Here is a 26,036-nt window from a genome sequence, read left to right as displayed (position 1 = left end):
CGCGTAGCAGCCAAACTGAACTGATCGGTGTGCGGGCTTAGGCATATCGTGGATATAAATATTGAATAAAACCGGCCCCAAGATGCTGCCTTGTGGGACTCCTGCTTTAATTATTTTTAGGTGTGGCCCGATGTGTCCCGAGGTCGCCCGAGGTGGCCCGATGTGTCCCGAGGTCGCCCGAGGTGGCCCTAGGTGGCCCGAGGTGGCCAGAGGGTGGCCCGAGGTGGCCCGATGTGGCCCGAGGTGGCCCGAGATGGCCCTAGGTGTCACGAGGTCTCCCGAGATGGCCCGAGGTGGCTAGAGACCTCGGCTAACAGACCTCAGTGTGCGCAGGAGCACCTGCCGTACGCGGACGACTCGAACGCCGTGACGCCCATGTCGGAGGAGAACGGCGCCATCGTGGTGCCGGCGTACTACGCCAGCCTGGGCTCGCGGCACTCGAGCTACACGTCGCACGCGTCGCGCGTGTCGTACACGTCGCACGGCGACCTGCTGGGCGCGCCGCCGCTCACCAAGGAGAGCCAGCTGCGCAGCCGCAGCGCCCGGTCTGGCGGCAACCCGGCCGCGGGGGCCGACGGCGCGCACAAGCACCTGGTGAGTCCCTCGCCGCCTCCACCCCGCCTCCACCCCGCCTCCACCCCACCTCCACGCCGCCTCCATCCCACCTCCACGCCGCCTCCACCCAGCTTCCACCCTGCCTCCACCCCGCCTCCACCCCGCCTCCACGCCGCCTCCACGCCGCCTCCACGCCGCCTCCACGCCGCCTCCACGCCGCCTCCACGCCACCTCCACACCGCCTCCACCCCGCCTCAACCCCGCCTCCACCCCACCTCCACGCCGCCTCCACGCCACCTCCACACCGCCTCCACCCCGCCTCCACGCCGCGTCCACCCCGCCTCCATCCCACCTCCACGCCGCCTCCACCCAGCTTCCACCCTGCCTCCACCCCGCCTCCAACCCGCCTCCACCCCGCCTCCACGCACATTTTCTGTATATAGTTGTTTTATAGTTTAATAAACAGAATAGAATTCAAAACTAGCGGAATTAAACATGATTTGACTTCAGAAATGTTAACAATATAAAAAATTTGACATGGCAGTTCAACAAACGATGAAAGATCGAAGGAGATGTGGAAAAAATATTATAACCCTATGATTCCTTCATCATTGTCTTTCTTACATCCAAACACATATTTTGTTGAATTTATATTTAGGTATGTAAAAGGTAAAACTTTGTGTCGAAAAGAAATATCCCAACAAACCAAAGAATTACAGTGACCAACTGATTTGTGGGTAGCAGCAAAAATGTACACAAATATTGAGTATCTGTTGGATTTTTTCTCTTGCTGATGCAAAGGCAATATCCCAATTTTGTATCTTTGATAAATATAGGTCATTCAAGCAGTTTAAGTAATATTACTTAAATAAGGAAACTTTTTACTAGGTTGAATGGTTTTCGCATGAATTTTCCAAAAAAAAATATTATTGCAGTCAACTTGATAATACTTTTCATGCATTAAACATTGATAAATTTTATGCCAACAGATTAATTTTGATCATCAAATTTCCTAATATTTGAAGACCTAAAATTAAAATATTTTTTATAACAGCCAACATAATTTTGTAAGCAAGTCTATGACCTAAAGGCGAAAAGACATTCAATGTAGGAGCCAGTCTGGCCCTTAGTTCTCCAATGGTTATGTAACTCGAACGCTAATTTAAACAAATTTGCTTCCCTAACAAGCGGCTCAAGTGTATCTTTGTAGGTATTGAGTTCCAGAAAATTCTTTCTTACAACTGGAACAATTATTCGTGATGTACGGAGTGCAATATATATATATATTTTTTTGACGTGAAATGTCTTTAAAATCACACCGAAACATACGAGTACGTAACAAAAAATGTATATACCGTCTTGCCTTAATAATTCCCTAACTATTAGTCTTAGATACGTTAAGTGCGGTGTCGTTATTTAACGTATACAGTCAGCTCGCTGACACGACCTCGTGTTTGCGTCGCGGGCTGGCGGGTTGGCGGGGCAGGGGAACCGCACTGATTGGTCACAACCGCTGCTCTCGCTCCTTTCCACTCAGCGCAGGTCACGACTCAGACGTAACGGCGCTGTACTTCGTGTGTTTGTGTGTAGAGTTTATTTAGATCGACAGATTTAATCCAACAAAAAATAGTGTATTTTAGATAATATCTATACGTAAAAATGGTAAGTAAGTCTATAAAAAAGTCAGCCTCAGCCCGTGCAAGAGCCAGATGCATTAGACAGAACTATGAAAAAATCTGCGAAACAATCAAAACCTATTTGGTTGAGCGATGATTTTGTTAGCAGGAGATTTTCGTCAAACATTACCAGTGATTCCATGGTCAACGCCAACGGATGAACACAATGCATGTTTAAAGTCCTCCATTTTGTGGAAAAAAACGTTAAGATACTAAATTTAAGCAAGAATATGCGTGTCGAATTGCAAAATGATCGATATGGAGAAATATTTTCAAAACAACTCATTGACATTGGCAAAATCCCTGTAGACGTTTTGACTGGCTGCATTACATTTCCTAAGATATAAATCACGACTATGGTTGTAAGAGGAGGCAGTGGCCACGCACAGACGCCGAGCGAGCGAGACTGTCTCTGGAGTCGACTCCAGAGGGCTAAGGGAGCATCCAACTTGCTGGTTAGCTGAGTGGAGTAGGGGGCCGGAGGTGGTGCATAAACTGAGATGGGTAGCCTCAGTCCCTTTGCATAGCCAAAAGCTCTAACGCTCTTCCTGGTTGCGTATGCGGCGTATCCGCATCCACGCCCGTGGGGGCTCCAGGGCGGTAAGGCGAAGGCTAAGAGCGCTGGGTTAACAAATCAAAAGGAGGGGAAACCCTTTCTAGTGACTTATGTCTTTGGAGTCGCACAGCAGCCACGTGTCTGCTTTGTGATGAAAGTTTCAGCACGCAGTCAATTTCTCGTTTTCCATTTCGACCCATCACACTAAGAGCGGCGTGTGTGCCCGACTCAGCCCCGGCCCAATTAATTATTTTTTTTTTCTCTCCGTCCACAGGACGGGTCCGTCGACAGCGAAGACGGCATGATGAAAGGCAAGCAGCAGAACAACCCGTTCATCGAGCCCACCATGCCGCAGACGGTCGTCGACATGAAAGGTCAGTTCCACGCGTCAACCACCTCCCCCTCTATCCCCCTCCACCGCCAAAACACAGCTCCATAGCGTCACTAAAGCTCACACCCGAGCCACGCGCCTATGGTTCACATACCGCGGCTCTTCCCGTGAAAGTCCCGAACACTGGGTGAGCTAATCGGCACACAGCAGAACTACCCCGTGTTCAACTTCAGGCCAAGTTTTGAGCCCACCGTTGCCAGCATGTTGTGACGCAAACGTTTTTTTTTCTTCTTCTATCGCTTCATCACACCTTTTCACATCCGGGACACTATCTCTTAAATGGAAATAAAACTACGTACATTTTGTCACTTCTTACATGCGTTATTTGTTGCACTTTTGTGGATTGGAGCCAGAGTAACTCGCAATTCGTTGGTTAATGTTATAACTGTAAGTTAGCAGGCAATCAGTGATCTTTGAAAGAATCCCACAATTTATTTGAAAATCCAGTTCTCTAAAATTAATAATATTTTAATTGCTTTGAGTTAGTTAAGTGTCTTCGGTTGCATTGATGGTTGAGGTTTCACGCTCATTTGAGGGATGGTTCACGTTCAAACTTTTTGGCATGAGGCTTACAGTTGACATGCAGCCAGTAGAGTTCACGTGTTTGGGAGCTTGGAGATTCCGTCAACTGAAGACTTTCGATGCGTAAATCTAAATAGTATCTAATAAATTTGTAATCTGTAAATCTAATATCTTAAGCGGGTGGTAATCTTTATTATTTTTTCCATAATTTCGTGTTTTTTGCTTATTTGTTAAAAATAGATTCATAATTTAACTATCTTTTACTATTCATAACAATTTTACAAATTTAATACGTATTTATTTAATGGCTTTTTGAAACTTAAAGGCTTTTTTTTATTCCGTCAATCCTAGCATGAACTCAGATCATATAATTGTGCTGTATACAGTTTTAAATTAATCGTTTGTCTGTAGCCTTTATCATGGACTACTTATTTTATTTACGTACTTCATTATTGAGTAAAAAAATATTTTCCCACAATCACCTAAACCAGAATTTTTCAGGGTTTTGGGAAATACAGATTTTTATTGATCTATGAATGATATAAAACAAAATAACTTTAAACCTGTAAACAAAACGATTACGACATGCTCTTTCTTCATGCTATTGGGTTGACAAAAGTTTTTAAAATTTAATTTACTAAAAAAAACTACTTGTCAAACACGTATTAAGCTTATAAAGCACGTTATAAACAATAAATGGTAAGTATATAATTATTTTATTACAACAATAAACAAAATACGAAATTATGTAAGAAAATAATTTAAGATACTACACCTTTTTACTTAATTGGTGGGATTTTGAAAATCTAACTCTTTTGCATTACACTGTTATTTTTTTTAGAAAGACAGGATGATCAAAATTATATCGGACTCCAAATCGGCTTGACTCATAAGCTACGTGACTTACCATAGTTTCGGCTGGAACCATCCCTTGCTAGATTGGTGTATCGTGTTGGACTCATGCTCATGAAGGTTTGCGAGGGTTTGTAAGGACGTTGATAGCGGGAAGTTCACACCGTGTGTGTGTTTTCTGTTAGTCTGGCTTTAACTGTGGGAAGTGAAGGGCGTGGGAAGGGTTAACTGCATGCGGTGTGTGGTGCGCCTGCGACTCCACCCACCTGTGTGAACTGTTTGTTTGTGTGCAGATGTAATGGTTCTAAATGACATCATAGAACAAGCGGCGGGGAGGCAGAGCAGAGCGAGTGAGCCAGGAGGTAAATAGTCAGCCATCTCTGCTACCTTCTACTGTGTGTAGATGGCCAACACCCTTTTCTACCTTCTACTGTGCGTAGATGGCTGAGATCCTTCCACCTTCCAGAAAAAGCTGCGTAAAATAATCCAGACCAGAAAGACACTACTTCAAATTAATAACCATATTTAACTTTTTTTTTTAAGACACTGTTACGAAAATGATGGCCGTGGCACTTGATGATTTAGGGCTTAACGTATTGCTCTAGTTTTTTTTCCCTTCAAAGGCAAAGCGGTATTGCATAACTTTACGGGATCCACGTAACACCAGAATTTAACGATAAAATAATAACACGTAAATTATAAAATACTCATTATTTTAATGAACATAATTTAATTTTTTGAAACGAAACGGGATAGCACAAAAATGCTTTTTACTTGTACAATTTTTAGTTCGTTTTCCAGAATAATATGGAGAGTGATAAACATATTTGTGGCTAATGTAACAATATATTTGCAGGATGAGTAAAAAAAAATAGTGAACTAATTTCTTTATTATTTTGCAGTGTCTTTCTGGGTCCAAAGTAAAATAAAAAGTTTTGTTCCCTTAAAAATAATAATGATAAACAACAAAATAATAATCAAGGATAAAATTTTCATTGAATTAGTTTACTAAGTTAACCGGGTATATGTAATAATGTGTTAAATACCTTAGAAAGTATTTAAAATGACAGTTGCTGTCACATTAATTTGCGCCCATATAAAAAGATCTTAATAAATAGCAAAATCTGCTAAACAATAATAATTTATTTACAAATTAGAGATAATGTAAAACATCTGTTTCAGAAATCGCCTAAACTCTAGGCAAACTCTCAATAATTGTTCACTGCTTTGATAAAAAAAACTATTAGTGAAATCTTTCTTCTTAATGTCGCAGTACTCGAATAAGAAATGATTACAAAATTCAGGCAGTTGATTAATTCTTGCTAACTTTTCTAAACCTTAATACAATGTTTCCAATAAATTTAGGCATACAATAATTCAAACCCTAAGTGAAAAAAATTAGCTTAATATTATTAAGTCAGGCTATGAACTTTACTGATAGTTTCCAGCTCATAATAACAACCGTAAAAATTTAACTTCTGGTATCTCTTGTGCATTGAAATATCAGTCTCACCTAAGAATTACTATAGTCATTAACAATTATTATCGGTATTACCAATTGGATAAATAGTGAGTAAAACAGGAGTAGCGTTGTTGTTATAAGATAAAAAAATCTTCCTTATTGTATTTTATGTGTGCAGCACTATTTGTACACCTAACTCATGTAACACTGTTTCTTCTTCAGAGATGTGGTGTTAGTTGTTGTGTGTGTACTGTACTTTACTGTCAGTAGGAGACTTGGTACTTTCGCCGTAACGTGTTTACTTCCTCTCTCAACACGCCATCAACTCTGTTCCTCGGGTGAAAGAGTGAATGCCAACTTTGCACGCTATTCTTTGCATAAGTCAAACGCATGTTCCTCAGCCATGCTTTTTCTCTTAGCATGGTAGTACTTGCACATTATTAAGTCTCAGTTTTCAACTCAGAATATTGACTAGAGAAGTAAAAATATATTGTTTATGTAACTTTCCGTACTCTAAATAGAGAATATAGAAAAAAAGTAATATTGGCTTCAAAATTCTTGTGTTTACTTCCTGAGAAAAACACAAGTATGATATGTTTAAATCTCTAAGTAAGGCTTGTTGTATGCTTATTTCTGGTAAATTTTTATTCATGCAGAAACTTTAACTGACTGAAAATGTCTAGTAAATAAGCGTGATCTTGGTTGAAGATGTTATTGAACTAGAATTTAAAAATTAATTTGTTCAAGCTAAAACATCAAGATATTCTTTTTAAACTATATATGGTTGGCATATTCCTATTGTCTTAAAAATTATAACAAGAAAATAATTTGAAATATTTTTGAGAAAATGTGGAAACTCATTTAAAATAAATATTATAATGGTATGTCATTTTGTATTAGTAAAATTGTACATAAGTTAAGTGCAAATGCAAATATAGTTTCAATGAATTAGATTTATCATTGAACTATGATTTTTTTCAACAAAATAATATGCATAAAACTATTGACTTGTACGATTAAAAAATGTTATGAAATAGGTTATGCCTAAGAAAGTGTAGAAAAATAATATTTAATATCGCAGATATTCTTTTATTTTGTGAATGGCCACAATTAAAAAAAAGTGCACAATTTCACAATGCTGTAGAAAGAATGTAAAGAAAGCATGCTACATTAGATTGCAGAGGAGTAAAATTACTGTAGTATCAAAAGTGAGCTTAATGCTACAATAGAATACTGCTGCAGTCACATGCAAACTCCCTTAGATTAGTTTAGTTCATTTATTAGACACATTAGTGTGAACAGCATTTTCGACTGAATGAGGAATGCCAGCTGAAAAATATTTTCTAAAGAAAGGTCAGAATAATGAAAATAAGTGGAAAGTACTCTTGTCAAGTATCTTAAAAAATATTTTTAATTTGTAAATGATAGAAATTACAAAAAAAAAATTTTTTTTCTTTTACTTATTCAAGCCCATGTTATTATTGATTTTTCGAATGTGCAGCGAACAGTTTTGGGTAGGGAAAATAAGGCATCTAAAATGAGTTTACTAATTAAAGATATTTCACTAAATACGTTATACTTTTCTTGAAGTTTTTTGTGGAATTTATTAACCTTGAACAAAGTTTGAATTGTGAAATATTTTTAAATGAGAAAAATTTAGGTTTTAATATAAAACCAAATTTTTTCACTATAATACATAGTAAATTACATTTGAAATTTGGTAAAATATATTTGACGTAAATTATTCACTTAAATGTTTCAACTAATTGTCAACGCTATGCTAGATAAGTGTTTATAAAGCCAATAAAATGGTCAATGTCGTGTCACATTGATACAAAAGGACTTAATCAAGCACGGACATGTTTTAGCTAAGGTTAGTAGCTATAAAACTGGCCTTAAGTCCAAATACACGATACACTACTATTGTTTTGATTGGTCTGGTTTGGATAGGTTATGTTTGAATCTGTTAAAAAATTTGAACAAAATTAGACAAGTGTAGTAAAGCGAAAATGGGTACTCACCACTTTTCCTTGTTTTCAATTATATCTAACTGACACGAGCTTTGTACTGACGCAAAACGTCTGAAAACTTCACCATGCAATCAAATTTAGCTTTGCATGACTGCATGGCAGCTTGTTTTTATGTAAAAAAATATTTTAACATTGCTCATTCAGTCTGAAAGAGTGTGCCAAATGCTTTGCGTTGCTCTGCGATTCAGACGTTCAGATATATGAGCTCCTTAGATTCGCATTTGTGGTAAAGTGTAACGGGTTACCTCATCAACAACAGATCGTTCACTCTCCACGTTTTAAAGTAAAGAAAATGGAAAACATTTTTCTTTAGAATAACTGAGTGTGTATGCCATAATATAACAACTTTTTCTGGATGAGTAGAATGCACTTAAGCTTATATAAATAATTTATTGTGTCAATAAAACACATATATATGTTTAAATATTAACAAAAAAATATGGTTTTGAATTAAAACAAATTTTTAAATGTACAAAATCTAATGAAAAACTGGTATGAATATTTTTCTTGCAATAAAATATTATTTAGAACAAACATATGTTTTTTTTCCCCTTGAGGCAGCAACATGTACGTCGAAACAAAATATCTCTTTGAAATTTAACCATTTGTTATTAGTTTAACAGTATTTATGAAAATATTTGCTGTTCATCAACCACTCATTTCTCGAATCAATGTTATTATAAGTAAAAAAAAAAAAAAATGTGGTGGATGATGACAAAGTTGTCCAATTATGTCGCTCATAGTTCTGCTAAATTTCAAGTTTCCAACATTATTTTGGGAGTCTCCTTCAATGCACTTTTACCTCAAACTAACAACGAGCCAGTCAGCACACGCAAGTTTCAGAGTGCCCAATTAGAAACACAAAAAAAAAAATACACTGAAGCGACTTATTTGAAAATAAAATACACGTGTATTTGGTTAGGGTGCCGTGATAAAAACAATTGGTGTAAAACTGTTACAGAAGTTAATTTTCTGTGTTTCCACAGTTTAGAACGGCATACAATTTATCTTCAAAAAAAATATTTCTTTCGTAAATGTAGGTATATGAAATATATCTGAAAAAAAAGGCTAAAAATCAAACGTGGAGAGTAAAGCAGAGCTTTAGAATACGTACTGAGTCAAAATTTTATAGCTTTTCAATAGATTGTTTCGAGAAAGGCGACACGTCATCTGATGACTTATGTCCGGACGTCTGGCGTTCGCACAGCGGCTGAGCCGTAGAGTGAATACAATGGCGGAGTTAAAGAGATAGGCTGCGCAGTAGACAACTATGCGTGGTGTGCATCTGCGGTGCCTGCAAACACGTGACACTTCCGCCTAGCCAGTCTTCATCAATGAAACTTACCATGCTTCTAGGAACCACGATTTTTGTTTTTTAATCGAAATTTCGAATCAAATATCGAATTACTCACGGTAATAAATTATCATTTTTTTCTTTTCAAAATCAATACTAAACAAACATTAATAAATTTTCACACTTCACAGTAGTCCAAAAACAATTTATGCAAAATACAATAAAATGAAATATATGACTAATGATTTCAAACATTTAAAGAGTCAATCGATTTATCATGTTCGTCATGCATAAAAATAGTAATAACAGGAATACCAAAGAAAAATTAATACACACGACAGTGCTTATTAAAACGAGTGCAGCTGGCGTTCATAGATCACGTAAAAAAATCGTCTTTACACTTTTTTTCTCACCAGAGTCACCGTTTGTGAGTTATAACGAATACTTTAACTGCACCACTAATAACTGTGTCACGGAGTGTAGAATGCACCGAAGATATTGGTCTCGGCAGAGGTGGAGGTTTCGCTCTGCGCGACTGTGTTCACTCTGCGGCAGCCGTTGCTCTTTCCCCGCGAAAGAGAGGTGGAGAGATGCTGGTGATGATGGTGGTTGAGGAGGGGGGACGGAGGCGGGACTAAAGCGTCGCACAGTGTCGGTGTACCACTTCCCGGCAGACGAGGAGGACGACGAGCGGACCTTCAAGGACAAGGCGCTGGAGATCTGCATGCGCGGCATCGACATCTTCTGCGTGTGGGACTGCTGCTGGCCGTGGCTCAAGTTCCAGGAGTTCGTCTCGCTCATCGTGTTCGACCCGTTCGTCGAGCTGTTCATCACGCTGTGCATCGTCGTCAACACGCTGTTCATGGCGCTCGACCACCACGAGATGAACAAGGACATGGACAAGGCGCTCAAGAGCGGCAACTACGTGAGTTGATCCTTCCTCTAGTCTAAATAGACACGTACCATTTGCGCAGAACAAATGTTTTTGATGCCATCCCATCTGCCAACAGAACTATCAAAAACATAAATATAGACAACCTGTACAATTTGCGCTGAACAAATATTTTTGAGTCCATCCCATTTGCCAACAGAACTAACGAAAACTTAAATATAGAAACCATGTGAAATTCGCGCTGAACAATATTTTTGAGTCCGTCCCATTTGCCAACAGAACTATCAAAAAATTTGTAATGGCAGATGACAGTTGATGCGTCCTTAAGGTTATAAAATATCATGTCACTTTGCATGTCTGAGTTGATTTAAGTGTGTCAAATTATTCAATTAATTTTAAAATTTCAACCTAAACATATGTATATTCACGCTTTGTTACAATCCGCTTTAATTGACGGGTCCTTTGGAAAATCGTAACCAAATAATGGTATTTTGTGCAGAATTGGGTCTATATTATATATTAAGACTATGCTACTTATCAGCTATGTGGACCATTACAGTCCCCATAATCTGGGATTCTAAGAACTTTAAACTGGAAAAAGTATATGAGTTTTTTAGCTACCACAAAAATCTTGCATATATTCAACGTTTAAATATTTGTGGAGTAAAAAAAAAGAGCACATATGTAACTCAGTACACATGTGATGGAAGTGAAACTTCTTTGGCATTTTAAACTTCGACTCCTAAGTATATCGTAAGGGGTAAAATAGCACACACACACACACACACACACACACACACACACACACACACACACACACAGAGAGAGAGAGAGAGAGAAAGATATATATAAGACATTTTTCTAAATAAACATGAATTAACAAAATTACTACCCACATCAAAATAATCTCAAACCACGCTGTGTTGCCCTCTGCCCAAATACTCCCTTACTAGATGCCTGCAAGTCGGGGTGGCGTCAGGCGCAGGCGGGTCCCTACCGCCGCGACCCGCCTATCCCTGCAGCATGGCGGGGTTCAACCTGAGCCCGCTCAAGGCATCAGGGCTCGAGAAGTTCTCTGCACCGTCCGCAACCGATTCTCCTTCCGTTTCGTGTCAGAAATGTTCCTCAACAATGTTTCACGAAAATCCATTAAAATGCAATGAAATTGTACTCCCATTGCACCCAAAGAAGTTTCAATTCAATAATTTTATATTAAGTATCCAGGTTGGCACTACGTTGTAGTCGGATGCAAGCTGGCCGTTGGTGTGAGGGGTCCTGGGTTCTAGTACTGGGTAAGGCATGGTTGCAACTTAGTAATTTATGAACTTGGTCCAAACATTTCAAAAATCGACGAAATACTATAGAATAACAATATGAATGCATATAACAACAAATTAAACTAATTATAAATAATAAAAAAATGGTGAATGTTGCTCGAGCTGGTTGACTTCCTCGGAGTAATTTCATTATCACAACCCCCTTTCCTCTTCCAGTTTATTGTGTCAGTGCTCCATTCATATCTCGTTTACCTTCATCATCTCTAATAACCTTGAAGTCAATGAGAAGCTAAGCCCTTTCCTTCACTCCTGGATTCACAATGGAATATCTACTGAGAATGAGGCACGGTGGTCTAATGGTTAGAACACTCGCCTCCCACCAAGGAGACAGTGGTTCGATTCCCTGCAATGTCGAACCCTGATTCATGCAAGTGGGAAATGTGGCTTGTGGGTTTTCCCGGTGTACTTTCCCCCACCAATAATTCCGGCGCTGCTCCAAACCCCATATCTTATCACTAGAGACCTGCAAAATTCTCGGATTCATTCGGTAACAGGCTATAATTCAAACACATATACCTCTTAGATAATTTTGCTATTGGCTTACTGTTCATCTGGACGAATCTCAACCAGTTATAAACCCTCAACCAAAGAAGGATCGAATCACAGACAAACCAGCTGAGACGACTCACAAGTCGGCAGCCAATGAACTTGCGTTATTTGCCCGAGTGTACAGGGGTATGTGCAGTCTATCCTGAAGGTCATTGAAACCGCGAATTTTGCAGGTCTCTAGTTATCACCTCAAACCTTCTCCAGGCTGGCCTGAACGACAGGTCTGTCTCTTGTGCAGAGCAGTCAGCCCCATTCCATCCACGTAGACCCTGCCTCAGGCTGGAAACCACATGTTTGATCTGCATTTCATTTTTCACCTCCACCAGGTCTTGTGAGAATGCGGGGGTCCACGACGACGCAATTGTCGCGCGTGACGCAAGCGACGGCTGAGAGTCGGCGTCTTGTCTTTCCTGTCTGACGCAGTTCTTCACCGCCACGTTCGCGATAGAGGCGACCATGAAGCTGATCGCGATGAGCCCCAAGTACTACTTCCAGGAGGGCTGGAACATATTCGACTTCATCATCGTGGCGCTGTCGCTGCTGGAACTGGGGCTGGAGGGAGTGCAAGGGCTGTCGGTGCTGCGGTCCTTCAGGCTGGTGAGTGGCGCCACTCCTTTCACTCAGCTCAGCCCGCACTCGCTAATGCAAGCCTTTACACTTTGTGAAGAATCAAAGATTTTGAAGTTTTTCTTTTTTTGTTGCGTCATGGAAAAAAAAATGCAAGGACTTTCTAAATTATAACCTTGTCACAAATCTTTATGTAGGATACATACATATGCAAGTTCATATCAACTGAACTATTATTATTAATGTTTATACGTTTCATTTGGAAAATAAATGTAGCTCATATTGTTACATGAATTAATATATCTAAATATGCTTACTTGCGTTATTAAAAGAACTTGCATTGACTTCGGAAAAATTATAACGTGTCCCAAATTTTTGGTTGTAAACGCAAAACCACAAAAATATCAACTTCCAGACTGCCTGCGAACGACGAGCTGCCAGCTTTACAAGTGTGTGCCTTTTACACTTTGTGAAGAATCAAAGATTTTGAAGTTATACTTCTTTTGGTGCTTCATGAAAAAAAAAAAAGGCCGAGAGTGATTTTTTTTTACTATATGCGTGCACAATGCCACGAAAATTTTCACTGGATGAAAAAAAGGCAAAATAAAAATAAAAATTATGTTAATACTTTTAAATCTAATGGTTTAGTGATTGATATTGAATACTGATCAATCCAATAAAAAAATAACATTTATTGTGATCATTAGGTATAGAAATTGTGTTAAAAATTTTTAAATTATAATTTATTATAATTTTAAATAATAAATTATTACATTACTATTTTATAGGTATTCAAAATTAATATATTAAAATAAAAAATTCAGGATCTTGATTGATCTTTTTATAAATTAAGTTTATCTAGATTTTTTTGATAAATTAAATAACTTTTTTCATACATGTTTTTATATTAATATTGAACACTGAGTATTGATTTAAATTTGTTAATTTTAATTATTTATATTTTACCAACAATATTGATAAAATCAATCCTTTCCTTTTATTATTTTATTTATATTTATTATTTGAATGCAAAATTAAGTTAGTATCTTTATTTCACCAAGTAAGTATAATTTATAACACGCACATAAATACACGCACCAATTATTTTATGAATGTCGAATGTATGTCACCAGTGTCATTCATCAAAATATACTAAATTGGTAGCATTAACACATTTTTATGTATCAAAAGAAGAAAAATAAGTAATTTTAACTGCATACTAAACATAAATAACGTCACTGACGTAGAGAAATTAAATAATAGTTAACTATTAGCGTGGTTTTAATTTATGTCTAGTGCCCACGCGGTCATAAATATAATCATATGTTTTAATGCGAGTAAAAATAACATATATGTATGGTATTGCATATTTACTGCTTTACTTTTGTTTAACTGTAAAGTACCTTGGAATCTCAACCAAAGCTTTAATTTTACTTCATTCACTTCTACAACATACTCTCCAAAAACAATTCTCTAGACTCTAAAATAAATTAGTGTTAAAAATTAATAATGGTTGGAATTTTCTAAATACAAGCCTAAACATTACTTTCATGAAATAAAGCCTGCATTTAAATAGACACAATAGACAATTCCAGTAAATTTCGTTGAATTTTGAGTATTGCATTGGATTTCAATACTGCATGCACTGTATTGACTTGAATTTCGGTGATATTTCGGATTTTTCGCAATTCATCATGTAATATTTTCCTCAAATCGTTATATCCACCGGTTCTTGTCCTCAGCATTGCACCAATGTTGTCTTATAATTTGCCAAAAGAAGTATGCCGCAAGCAGATGACTGAAACAATGAAAAATGTATTTGTTTACAAATGGTTCTTCAATTAACACACTTTTAAAAAAAATATATATAAATATCAATTAGCGATTCGATGCTGAACACATTAAAATACAGTTAAAAATTAAAAATTCAACACTTTACTGATTTGAAACAAGTTTTTTCGAAGTGCAATATCAAACATCACCATCCAGTCTATTGAGTCCAACATTATAACAATTTTAACAGAGTTATTGGCAAATCCGGCCACTTAATATTGGGCTACAAAATTTTTTTAACTGCAGTGTCTACGCTGCCTGTGTATTTCATTTCATTTATATGCGGAGTTGAACGCCCCCTCTACGGCCATGCAATTATTGGATACGGAATTACAGCGTATGAGCCCAGAACATTTAGAGAACGAATCAGCTATGCCTGTGGCAAGGAACAATTCCCAAAAAAAATTTTTAACCGGTTTTAAGGGCAGATATTTCATGGTTGATTTAATTCTTTGAATGATTCTTGCAGTTGGGAATTTTCATTCAGTACATTTTATTGGACTTACGCCATTGCAGTTTTGCTCTGCTTGTTATGGAAAAAAAAATTGGTTGTCTGTAAAGTCGGTTTGCGGACGATAGTTTAACGTGACGTCATAACAAAACATTGATAAAATGATTGCATACTTTTATGAATAAAAAGTAATCATTTTTATTGAATTATCACAATTTTGTATGGATAAAAAGAAGGAGTGAAATGAAATCTACAATTTAATTGATAAATTTACTTTTATTTGCACTCATTAATTCAAATATGTTTATTACTTTAACGAAGAGATTATTTTAACTATAACATTTATACATGCTTGCTATTTAACTTCTTCCAATCTGTGTTATTTTGTTAAGGATAGGACGATGATAGGAAAAGAAGGAAACGAATGGGAGTGTTTCAAGTTTAATGTGTCTCGAAAAAGTCAAATCGATGGTTGTTCCAATCGAGTGGAAGAGAGATAGATTCGGCGCAAGCGTACAATGAGCGTAAAGGGACAATGTGCGTTACGGGACACTTTTTCGTCCGTGCAGCCAGCGTTCATCGATTTATTAGACGTTGTCACGTCTAAAAGTTCAAGAACGTAAAATGAAGGAATAAAAATTTAAAACATATAAATATACAAAGAACAAGCCTAAATCTGCTATGTCGAACATGTAAACCAAAATATGTACCTAAACAGGTATTATAAATAACACCACGACAGCACAGATGAACACAGCAGGTTTCCTAAGACAAACAACTGAACAGACATCTGTTCCCGTCATCGGACACAAACATACTGCAATGGCGCATGTCAATTAAAAATATTTTGATTCAAAGCTTCCCCATTATAAGAATCGTTCAAAGAACGTACACAGTTAAGGTTTCATTGGAGGTTCAGAAACATGCAGACTTAAAAGATCTTCAAAGTGTTAGATCTCTGACCCTCTAACTATTTCCGTTATTCTCCCTCTCGCAATTCCCTCCTCTATCTAGGACACCACTCCTGAGCGTTGCACTTATCGTCACGTGCTGTGCTGGATAGGCCAGGCGTGACCTGTTGCGGGAAACCTTCTTTTCACAGACGAGAGAGCCAAACGCTCGATCGTGCATCTTCGGTTTTTTTTTTGTTCATTGCAAATGTGTTAATAAAAGGATAGGCCTACTAATGGTCAATTAGGTTAGGTTAGTTACATTATAAATACTTTAAAACATTATGGACGGTTGGTTTGGTTAGGATAGCTACATTAAAGATGCGGGAAAAAGAAAAACCGAGCATGAACTTCGGGGAACTTCGGGTTTTGGCTCTCTCGTCCGTGGAAAAGAAGGCTTCCCGTAGCTGGAAGCAGAAGGGCGCTGGTGTGAAAGTTTGCTGGTCTGACTCCCCCCCGCAGCTCCGAGTGTTCAAGCTGGCCAAGTCGTGGCCCACGCTCAACCTGCTCATCTCCATCATGGGCCGAACCGTCGGTGCGCTCGGCAACCTGACCTTCGTGCTGTGCATCATCATCTTCATCTTCGCCGTCATGGGCATGCAGCTGTTCGGCAAGAACTACAAAGGTAACTGACTGACTGCCCCGGACGTACTCCGCGTCACCTTCGACGATCAGAGCTCTCGGGACGAAACTATATTTCACGGCCGTTGCTGTCCATCCTAAACCCATTGCGACCAATTTCATCACGTCTCGGGCAAAATCTGCGCAGGGTTTCTCTGCTGTAAAATTAATTTCAGTTACTAACAACCTAGACAGTGATCTTACACAATTGTGCCCGACAGATCGACCACTGGATATATTTACAATTACGAGAATAACTCCTTTCCCAGTGTCAAGACGGCCCGAAACTCCCTACGATGTGCGCTTGTCGGTACGTACAACAATTTACAAAAGCTGGAGATCTCCCGCCTTCCTAAAAACTTCTGAAATTGTTAGATTCGATTCAGTACGTAATGTTAACGTGATCTGAATTCATACAAAAAAAATTACATACATCTCGTATGTTTTTGTTTTAAATAAACATCAATCATTTGACGAACCCCTAACATTCTACCTTGAGAATTCAAGGTAGTATTAAATAGTTTTGAGAAAAGAATCACGATTGTGTAACAAACTTATTTAGGCTCTTTCTCTCACGCCGAGTTGGTTATTTAGTTTTATTCTCATAACTTTTATGTCTATAGCCTTATTGCATTGGTTTTTTTGGTAACTTTTTTTTCTAGGTGTTTTCCAAAAGTTATTTTCGAGCTGTAAAAGCTCATGGTTGTTATGATAATTATGAACACTTCCGCCCCTTTTACCTTCAGTAAGATGATCTTAAGTAAAAATCTGTTCTGAAAATTAAGAGACTAAACACAAAAAAGTATGAGAGTTGTCGTGACGAACGAACAGGGAAATCACTTGAAATAATAATAGTGACAAGAACAGAAAATTTAATACAAATCTGAGTGTGGGATGGAGTCTTGAATAAGTTAAAATTCTTTTTGGCGTTCAGAGTAAATACCTTGTAGGCTATTAAAAGTTTTATTCGTTGGAGAATTTTTTCTTTATATTTTTTTTTGGCGAGACTGAAATTAGTGGTTTGTTAGCTAGTGGGTCGTCCCGGTTAAAATTGCAGTCGACATAAAAAGGGAAAAGAGTCACCTGAAAGCCACAAGCCAAGAAATCCCAGACAATCGCGTGAATGCCTGAGACCCGTAGAGGTCAAAGTCAGGCCAGGTTCACATGTGATGAGAAACGAAACGACATGACCTGACGTTTAACCTGATAGTAGTTGACGTCCATGCATTTGTATGAAAACAAATGCACACTGGTTCAGACGTGGCACAGCGCCAAAAAAATGTCGCGATCAGAATTGAACGACTGCTCCAACTTCGTCACGAGCAGACTGCAGTGTTCTGCGCATGCGCGCGTATAAAACAAATTGTCAACAAAGTCATGCCATAGAGTGTTTATAGCTGACTATTTAGTGATTGTTTTTCGTTATTAATTTAATCTGAGCAAATATCTACTTGCGAGTTTTTTAAATTGAATTTTACTTAATATCGAGCTGGATGCGGATCGGTTAGTATGTTTAGTGCAGGAAAGATCTATTCTTTTTATAATCCATCAATGAAGGAGTTTAACGAAAAGAATTTAATTTCAAAAAAAGGTGGAAATAAATAAAGTAACGGAAATACGGGGTTGAGCTGTGGCGAGGAATCGTGTGGCGTGGCGCCGTGTCGCGTCTTCTCTGATTCTATGCGCACCCGGCCTTAGGCCTGACTCACTATGAACCGTCTCATTCGTCCGTCACCCGTACGCCCGTCAATCACGTGAATTGTAGCCAATCATACGGCCCGAAAATTTCCATTCATTCGTCCGTCCGTCAAAACTTTGCCAAAACAGCTAAATTTCAACGGACGGATAAAAGAGATTATAATTATAAAATTATAAAAAAAAATGTCTGGAAGGCATTATCTTAATTTCAAATGTTTTTTTTAAACTTGTTTATTTTTAAAACTGCTTCTGTATATATTTTTTTAACTAGCCCATGCCATTTGAAACTGTAAATGTCTGAGACACAAAAACAATACTGCAAGGTTACTTAAAAACATATTTACATAAAGAAGAAGTCTTTAAGAAGTCCTCAGAGTACATGATCGTCAAACTGTTAAAGCTTTACAAGATAAATTTTCTTGATGATATAAGCCTTAATAGTTGTCGGCAACATCCGAGTAGAAAAAAATTATCAAGACGGACGCGAGGATGATTGTTGACGGACGGGAGGATGATTGTTGACGGACGGGAGGATGATTGTTGACGGACGCGAGGATGATTGTTGACGGACGCGAGGATGATTGTTCACGGACGGGAGGATGATTGTTGACGGACGCGAGGATGATTGTTGACGGACGCGAGGATGATTGTTGACGGACGGGAGGATGATTGTTGACGGACGCGAGGATGATTGTTGACGGACGCGAGGATGATTGTTGACGGACGCGAGGATGGTTGTTGACGGACGCGAGGATGGTTGTTGACGGACGCGAGGATGGTTGTTGACGGATGCGTGGATCGTTGGGCCGGTCTGTGTCGTGAAGCTGTGCTGTGGCCCGCAGACAACGTGGACCGCTTCCCCGACGGCGACATGCCTCGCTGGAACTTCACCGACTTCATGCACTCCTTCATGATCGTGTTCCGCGTGCTGTGCGGCGAGTGGATAGAGTCCATGTGGGACTGCATGCTGGTGGGCGACTGGTCGTGCATTCCCTTCTTCCTCGCGACCGTCGTCATCGGCAACCTGGTGGTGAGTCCCTCCCTGTAGAGTTCACGCGCGACAGATGATAAACTCCTTGCTTGTCATCAATTTATTAGAATTTTTTTTATTGAAAATGAGAAATATAATTGAGAACAGTAAATGATGCAGTTATGATATCAAATTAAAAAAAACACAAGCAGCGTTACTAGAATTTCCGTAGCATCACTGCTGCGTCATTTCTATCTCTCCCCTGCTGTATCGTCCTTGTAACTAATTTCCCCCCCCCCCCCCCCCACAAGCCTTTGCCGTCTTCCCATTCGAATGCACTCTTCCTCCTCTACCGGTTCCCCCACCACGTGCCTAACTATTCCCCCTCGCGTGATCGGAATTTTTTTTAACGCTCGACATTTGTAGGCGCCCCTCCCCCCCCCCGACCAAACGCCGAAAAGAAGATTCTCTTAAAATACCGTTGATGTGAAATATCTCAGCTCTCGGTACACGGCATTCGGTGGGAGTCGCTTCGTGAATGCGAGTGAAGTCATGTGTTACAACCACGGTGCTGCCATCTGTGGAGGATGGCGTGAACCAAAGTTCGCAAAGCCAAAGGGAAACTTAAAAGTATTAACTGTTTAATTTTGACAACCTGGGGTTTTAGTGTTTCTTCAAGTCTTTTTTTTAGCTTTTTATCGAAGCTATTTCAAAATATATTATTTTAAAAATTCGGTCTGATAATCGAATGATTCGATAGTCGACGTAGCTGCTCCGGCAGCGAATTCTAGCGGCGGGTGCGGAAACCACGTGTGATTCGCGTCCAGAAATGTATTTGAAAACACAATGGTTGTATATTTATCACTATCTGCATTATTTTTAAAGAATTCCACGTTGAATTTCGTGCCCGATTCACGTTTTACAAGTTTACATGCAACATTTAGAACACACGAACATGCTCGTTACCGAGATTAGATGTTACACATCTCTGGTGAGTATTGAAAGACTCGCTCACATATTAATTTTTCAATATGTCACACGGGAGTACTGGTAAAATGAAATGTCTTTAAGGGGCCCGCCTAGTCAAGGAATGTATTTTTGGATATTCTTGGCAGCCATTTTGGTTCTCGACGGCTTGATGTTTCACCTAATCGCTCCATGGGATGCAGTTAGGGACATACGAGGACAAGTAAAGAAGTATTTTAATGTATTGTTGACTATTCAGAAAAAAAAACCCTGATAATGTATTTTAAACGTATCACATTTTCTAGTGCAGTATACATATTTATCTGCAAATAGACAATGGGAATCAGTACCTGCAATTTTGTCTGATTATTAAACCCAGCCGTAACTTATAGTTAAGATTTTACAGATGGCAATATAAATTATTCAAATATTTCTGTTATAAAATAATAACAATGTGAAATATTTCCAATTGTTTTATAAGGCTGCAAGTTGTGTTAAATATGAAATATAAATGTTACGGTTTTATACTCCTTTAAATTGTCATAATGGGCTGACTTCAAGGATTACAAATAAAAAATACTTTAACAGATAATAATGTTATATATGCAAAAAAAATTCTTCGGTTACAATTATGCCAATATTAAAAAAGTGTATGATTTGAACATTGTTTGTCACGAATAAGATTTTATGAAGAGGGGCATGTATTTTTCGCGAAATATTCTGATCGCTCGCTAGCGATTCCGCAAAAGAAGTCACTGCCGTATTTGGCAGAGCCATTCAGGACGTATTTGCTTCCGCACTCGATGGCTATGTTTGGCGTGCTGTCAGCAGACACGCATGTGAAATAAACCCAGCCAACCCCGAAGCACAGACAACGCTATAAATGTTTAACGCACAGCTGGTCTGGATATCTTTTCGTGAAAAATACATGGCCCTAGCTACGAGGTTACGGGTGTGTCTCGTTCCAGGTAATCAAATTTGCCAACTTTTTAAGTCGCCGAACATTCATAAAATTAATTATATATATATATATATATATATATATATATATACACGTCGCATACTTTTTGCTTAATTAGCTGGAAAAGTGACATTTTTAAAGTTTTTTGTGCATAATGGATTATGAGAATGAAATGGAATATGAAAATGGAGCATTTTAAGTTTAAAATAATATTTTTTTCTGACTGCTAAGTAATAGGGTCAAATTAAATTCAGAAAAAAAATTAATATTTAACCTGGTATTTTTAAAAACATCAGAACGTTTATGATTTTAAAAGGTTAAATAATAATAAAAAAAAATTTTTCTAAAAGAATAAAAAAAAAAAAAAAACGCCAAGAAGCTGCCCTAAGCATTGTCTTTTAACCCAAAGTTAAGTTATTTATTCCTTTTGGTTCTCCTTATCCATACTGCACAAAAATGTTAAAAATTCATATTTGTCAGATTATTATCTACTGTACTTTTTTTCATTTTGTTGAAGTTAGGCCAACTAAAAAAGGTCTACAAATTTAACCGTGTTAAACGTAATAATAAACTGATGACGTGGAACGGTACGTACACCCTCAAGTTTGCAAAACGCCATTCACTTGGCTGACTCTCCGCACAGGTTCTGAACCTTTTCTTGGCCTTGCTACTGAGCAACTTTGGCTCGTCCAACCTATCAGCGCCCACCGCTGACAACGAGACCAACAAGATAGCGGAAGCTTTCGAGCGCTTTGCGCGCGCACACAACTGGGTCAAGCGCAATTTACTGCACCTGGCCAAAATGTTGCGCTCCAAACTGACCAATCAGATATCTGATCAGACGCCAGGTGAGGGCCCCTCCTCCAGTTGGAAAGAAGGTTTATATCAAAATCAGATCGCTTGTCCTTGTTCTTGCATCGCTGTGTCACTGTGTTGCTGAGTTGCTCATCGGTTTTTTTGCTTCTTCTTGTGATATTGTTTTTCCTCATACTTTGTATTGTTTGTTACGTCCAGTATTTCGATATTTAAGATTTTTTTTTTTTGGCTTGAGTTGAAATGTACTTTTATTTGCCACAGTCTTTTTCCTTTGCATTTTAAGTATTTTTGCTTTCATACAATGCTATGGAATTTCAGAGCATTCGTGCTAGTTAAAAAAAAAGTCAAATGGTTAAACTGAAATATTTGCGTTATGAAAAATATAAAAATAGTATAAAATTCTTAAAATAATTAATAAATGAATATTTAAACGTTTATATATTATCTCAGAAAATAATTTTCATAACTTCAAAGTTTATATATTATCTCAGAAAATATTTTCAAAACATCAGCGTTCTGTTTTTATAACTTTTCTTTCTTGGCCTTTGTTTTAATTAACTGGATTTTTGAAAATTAAGATTTTCAAATATGAAACAGAAAATTAACGAAAAAAGAAAATCATTAAATATATTGTGAAATTTATTCCGATAGTCATTTTTAGACGCTTTGAATGTAAAATAATACGCAATTTGCACCTAACTCACCAAAAGGTTGTTTCGCAGACTTTGTTTCATTCGATTTTAGTCACCAGCTATGACGTAGTGTTTTCGCAACACTGAATAGTGAACTGCTAGAACAAGTAGCTGAACATCGGTAGTGCACAAAGAGTGGAGTACTGTTGCAGATGTGAGCATGCGTAATGTGTTCTCTTTTGCACAGAGCTTTGTTAACCCTGTTTTTTTTGTGGTGAGTGTCGTAACTCTTAATACTACATCATGTTGTCAGTAAACTTTGTTTCTGGGTGAAATTATTAGATGTTTATGACACGTGGAGTAATGTAGCAGGCCTTCCTTCGTATTATTTTGCCATGTTTATCTACAAAAAATTTTACCATGTGCTATTATCAAAATTTGTTTCAAACAAAAGTTTTACATAAAACATTTATAAGATTTACAAAGAATATTAACAGATTTTATCGTATGCATACTAAGGGAATTAACAATTTCTTTTTGTATTTTAACCCCTTGCAGCAATGGTTGGTTTATCAATTATTTCAGCCAAACGTTTTGATAATATGTATAAGGTTTACAAACAATTCGAACGGTTTTGATTGTGTGCCTGCTTTTTTTGTCATTCAATCCTGTATATTCCACCACTTGCAGTAATGGTTTTTCGTATAAAAACTTATTTAAGATGAATGTTGTAGACAATAATTTAAGGTTTTACATAAAACAGAACGTATTTAATAATGTATATGGTACGGAAATTATTATTTTTTTAAATATTACCCGTTATTTATTTCAACCCCCTGCAACAATGGTTCGTCTTATTCGAAATTATTTCAAACTAAAGTTTTAGATAAAAATTAAAAGATTAACAAACTATTCGTACGTATTCAAAATTGTGCCTACGAAGGAAGTAATGTTTTATTTGTCTTCCGTCCCTTGAAATTTATTCAGACAAAATATTTTGGTATTACTCCTACGAGTTATAATAAGTTCAAAAGTATGTGATGTATTCTATATTATAAGAGTTACAGCGATTTTTCTGTTTTTAATAGACACCTTTCCAATTTCTACCCTTGTGGTCGGAAATTACCCATTAACGAACTCGACCGAGATTTCACTACTATATTTTATGTATCAGTTTGGAAGTGATTTGTGAAAAATTGTGGCAGGTATCGTGTCCACAAAATTGTGATATATATAAACTTTTGATTTGACTACAGTTTTGGGGTTTATGGACCATGAAACGAAAACTATGTAAATATTTTCCGAATGTCGCACCATGGTAACCACTACAATATATAGTATTTCTTTAAAATCTACCTAGTAATATAACACAAGGTCTACTTTTCCCGACCTGCGACAAAGACCGCCCTTTTGCAGAAAATTTACTCCTACTTTATTGAAAACGATTAGAAAAATACGGCAAAATGCCTATTGTAATTTTAAATGGACAATTTTTTTTCTATCAAAATAAAGGTCACATGCCTTTCTTATACGAACGTTTAATTTACAATTTGGCCGTATTTCAATTTGTATTAGTGTTACAGCCAAAATAAGACACTAGAATGGTATAATTAAGTAGAATTAATCAATGGTTTAAATTATATTAATCAATTGTAACGCAAAACTAACCGGCACATTTTACGACTTACATATGCATTAAATCTTATTATCCAAATTCAGCATGTTTTAACAATTAGTTAAAATATTTAAATGGTGATAGTAAATTCACTAATCTATAGAATTTGTAATTGATGTCATATTTTGAAATTTACTGTTTGATAATTTAATGCAGATTATGTGTTATTAAAATAATTTTTTTTTGGAATCAATAAATTGAATTTACTGAAATTGTACATAACTATTTTGAACTCGCCAATGGGAAGGATTTCTTGAATTAATAAAATTAATGTTCTGGTAACTAAAAAAATTAAATTTCTTACTATCAATATTATTTGTTTCTGAGTACATATACCGGAAGTTTTGGATTAAATTATTGTAGCGTTTCAAGCATTTAATTTATGTATGAATAAAAACGGTAATTTAGTTACAGTTATTATCGAAATGAGTAAAATTTGATAAGATAAAACCCTCCAAAAAAAAGTTTACCTTTTTAGCCACAACTGACCAATTAAAGTATCCTATTTTCCAATTTTTATCATTTATTTAAGTTTGGCTTTCATAAATACTTTATTAGCTCTAGCAATTTTAATATCGAGGTAAATTCAGTTGACAGTAATATCGTAAGACTAAAAATTTGCTCAGTTAAAAATTTGCTCAGTTAAAAATTTGGAGCCTTAACCTGAATTAATGGAATGATTTCAACCTACTAGTATTAAATCACTTAAGTGTGTTTGTCAGGTTTATTTTGTTAATGGGAAGGGAACGTGTTAATGACGTTGTTGATCTCACATGAATGCGTTAAATGATTTTTTAACAATGATAAATTTACTATGAATTGGGAAAAAGGTGAACACTATACATTTATAGTGTTACAATTTATCGACCGAGACTTTTGGTTTTCTGTAAAACTCACCACTATTTGAACGATTGTGAACTGTGCCTATTTAACATATCGAGTGAAAAAAAAACTGTGTCGTTTAGCTGATGTTCCGACACTTTCTTAATCTTGTGATTATCGTACAATGAATGTCTGCGAAACTCAGTTGCTCCACGTGGCATAACAATCTTCCGTTTGTGTCTCCACTTATAAGACTATTGAATAAGGACAAGATATTTTGTATTTTGGGTACTAAGAAGTGTTGCATGGTCAGTGTACAGTGTCCAGTGTTGAAACAAAGCACCTATACATGTGCACTGTGTATTGCCAGTTTAGTGTTTGTATGTAGTTGCTTAGACCATTTTAATAATTCTGTGTTGTGTGCTTACATTCTTGTTGTGTACTTTCTAAGTCGGTGTCACCATCAAACATGTCTGCCACTTAGGTGGTAAATCAGAGCGCTGCAAAATGTCATATCTAAGAAGGAAAATTCATCAAAACATAAATTTTTATATAAAATAATGGAGAAAAATTACATTTCAACTGAAGTTCTGTTTACTAATTTATATTTCATTAAAATATTAAAGATTTATTCGTCATTAAAGTAGAAATTTGAGATGCTACTACTATGGATAGGTACCTATGTGTATATATGTATGTATAAACTGCAGTTGGTAAAATAGGCGTGTTCTGCAGATGCAAACTAAGCATTCAAATGGGTTGATGGCTAAGGTTGTCCACAAAGAATCATAACCACGCAAGATTGTGAATACGGGTTAATTTTCAGATATTGGCTTCAACAATTTATGTCTCCTATATTCAAGCTCGGAGTGTGATTTGTGTGAGCAAAAACTAGGGATCAGGTATCTAATTAAAACAAAAGTCAGTCTTAAAAGATTCGAAATGTATCTACTTTTAA

General features: G+C 37.2%; 1 protein-coding gene across 6 annotated transcripts in view; it reads left to right on the top strand.

The window, feature by feature from the left end:
* Positions 1-26,036, top strand: part of LOC134532714 (sodium channel protein para) — a 163,247-nt gene that overhangs the window by 72,094 nt on the left and 65,117 nt on the right. For 2 of the 6 annotated variants that reach the window (XM_063369516.1, XM_063369534.1), the window contains 8 exons: positions 334-594; positions 3,062-3,161; positions 4,846-4,914; positions 9,989-10,263; positions 12,540-12,713; positions 16,380-16,542; positions 19,079-19,266; positions 21,777-22,011. In XM_063369516.1, the coding sequence (XP_063225586.1) occupies positions 334-594; positions 3,062-3,161; positions 4,846-4,914; positions 9,989-10,263; positions 12,540-12,713; positions 16,380-16,542; positions 19,079-19,266; positions 21,777-22,011 (1,465 nt within the window). Of the gene's footprint in view, positions 1-324; positions 595-3,061; positions 3,162-4,845; positions 4,915-9,988; positions 10,264-12,539; positions 12,714-16,379; positions 16,543-19,078; positions 19,267-21,776; positions 22,012-26,036 lie in introns of all 6 variants that reach the window. The other 4 variants (XM_063369525.1, XM_063369507.1, XM_063369498.1 and 1 more) reach the window with 4 other exon arrangements.

The sequence above is a fragment of the Bacillus rossius genome, chromosome 1, assembly GCF_032445375.1.
Source record: "Bacillus rossius redtenbacheri isolate Brsri chromosome 1, Brsri_v3, whole genome shotgun sequence".
Lineage (NCBI taxonomy): Eukaryota > Metazoa > Arthropoda > Insecta > Phasmatodea > Bacillidae > Bacillus > Bacillus rossius.
The sequence above is the reverse complement of the archived record's forward strand: the minus strand, read 5'-3'. Positions and strand labels throughout refer to the sequence as shown.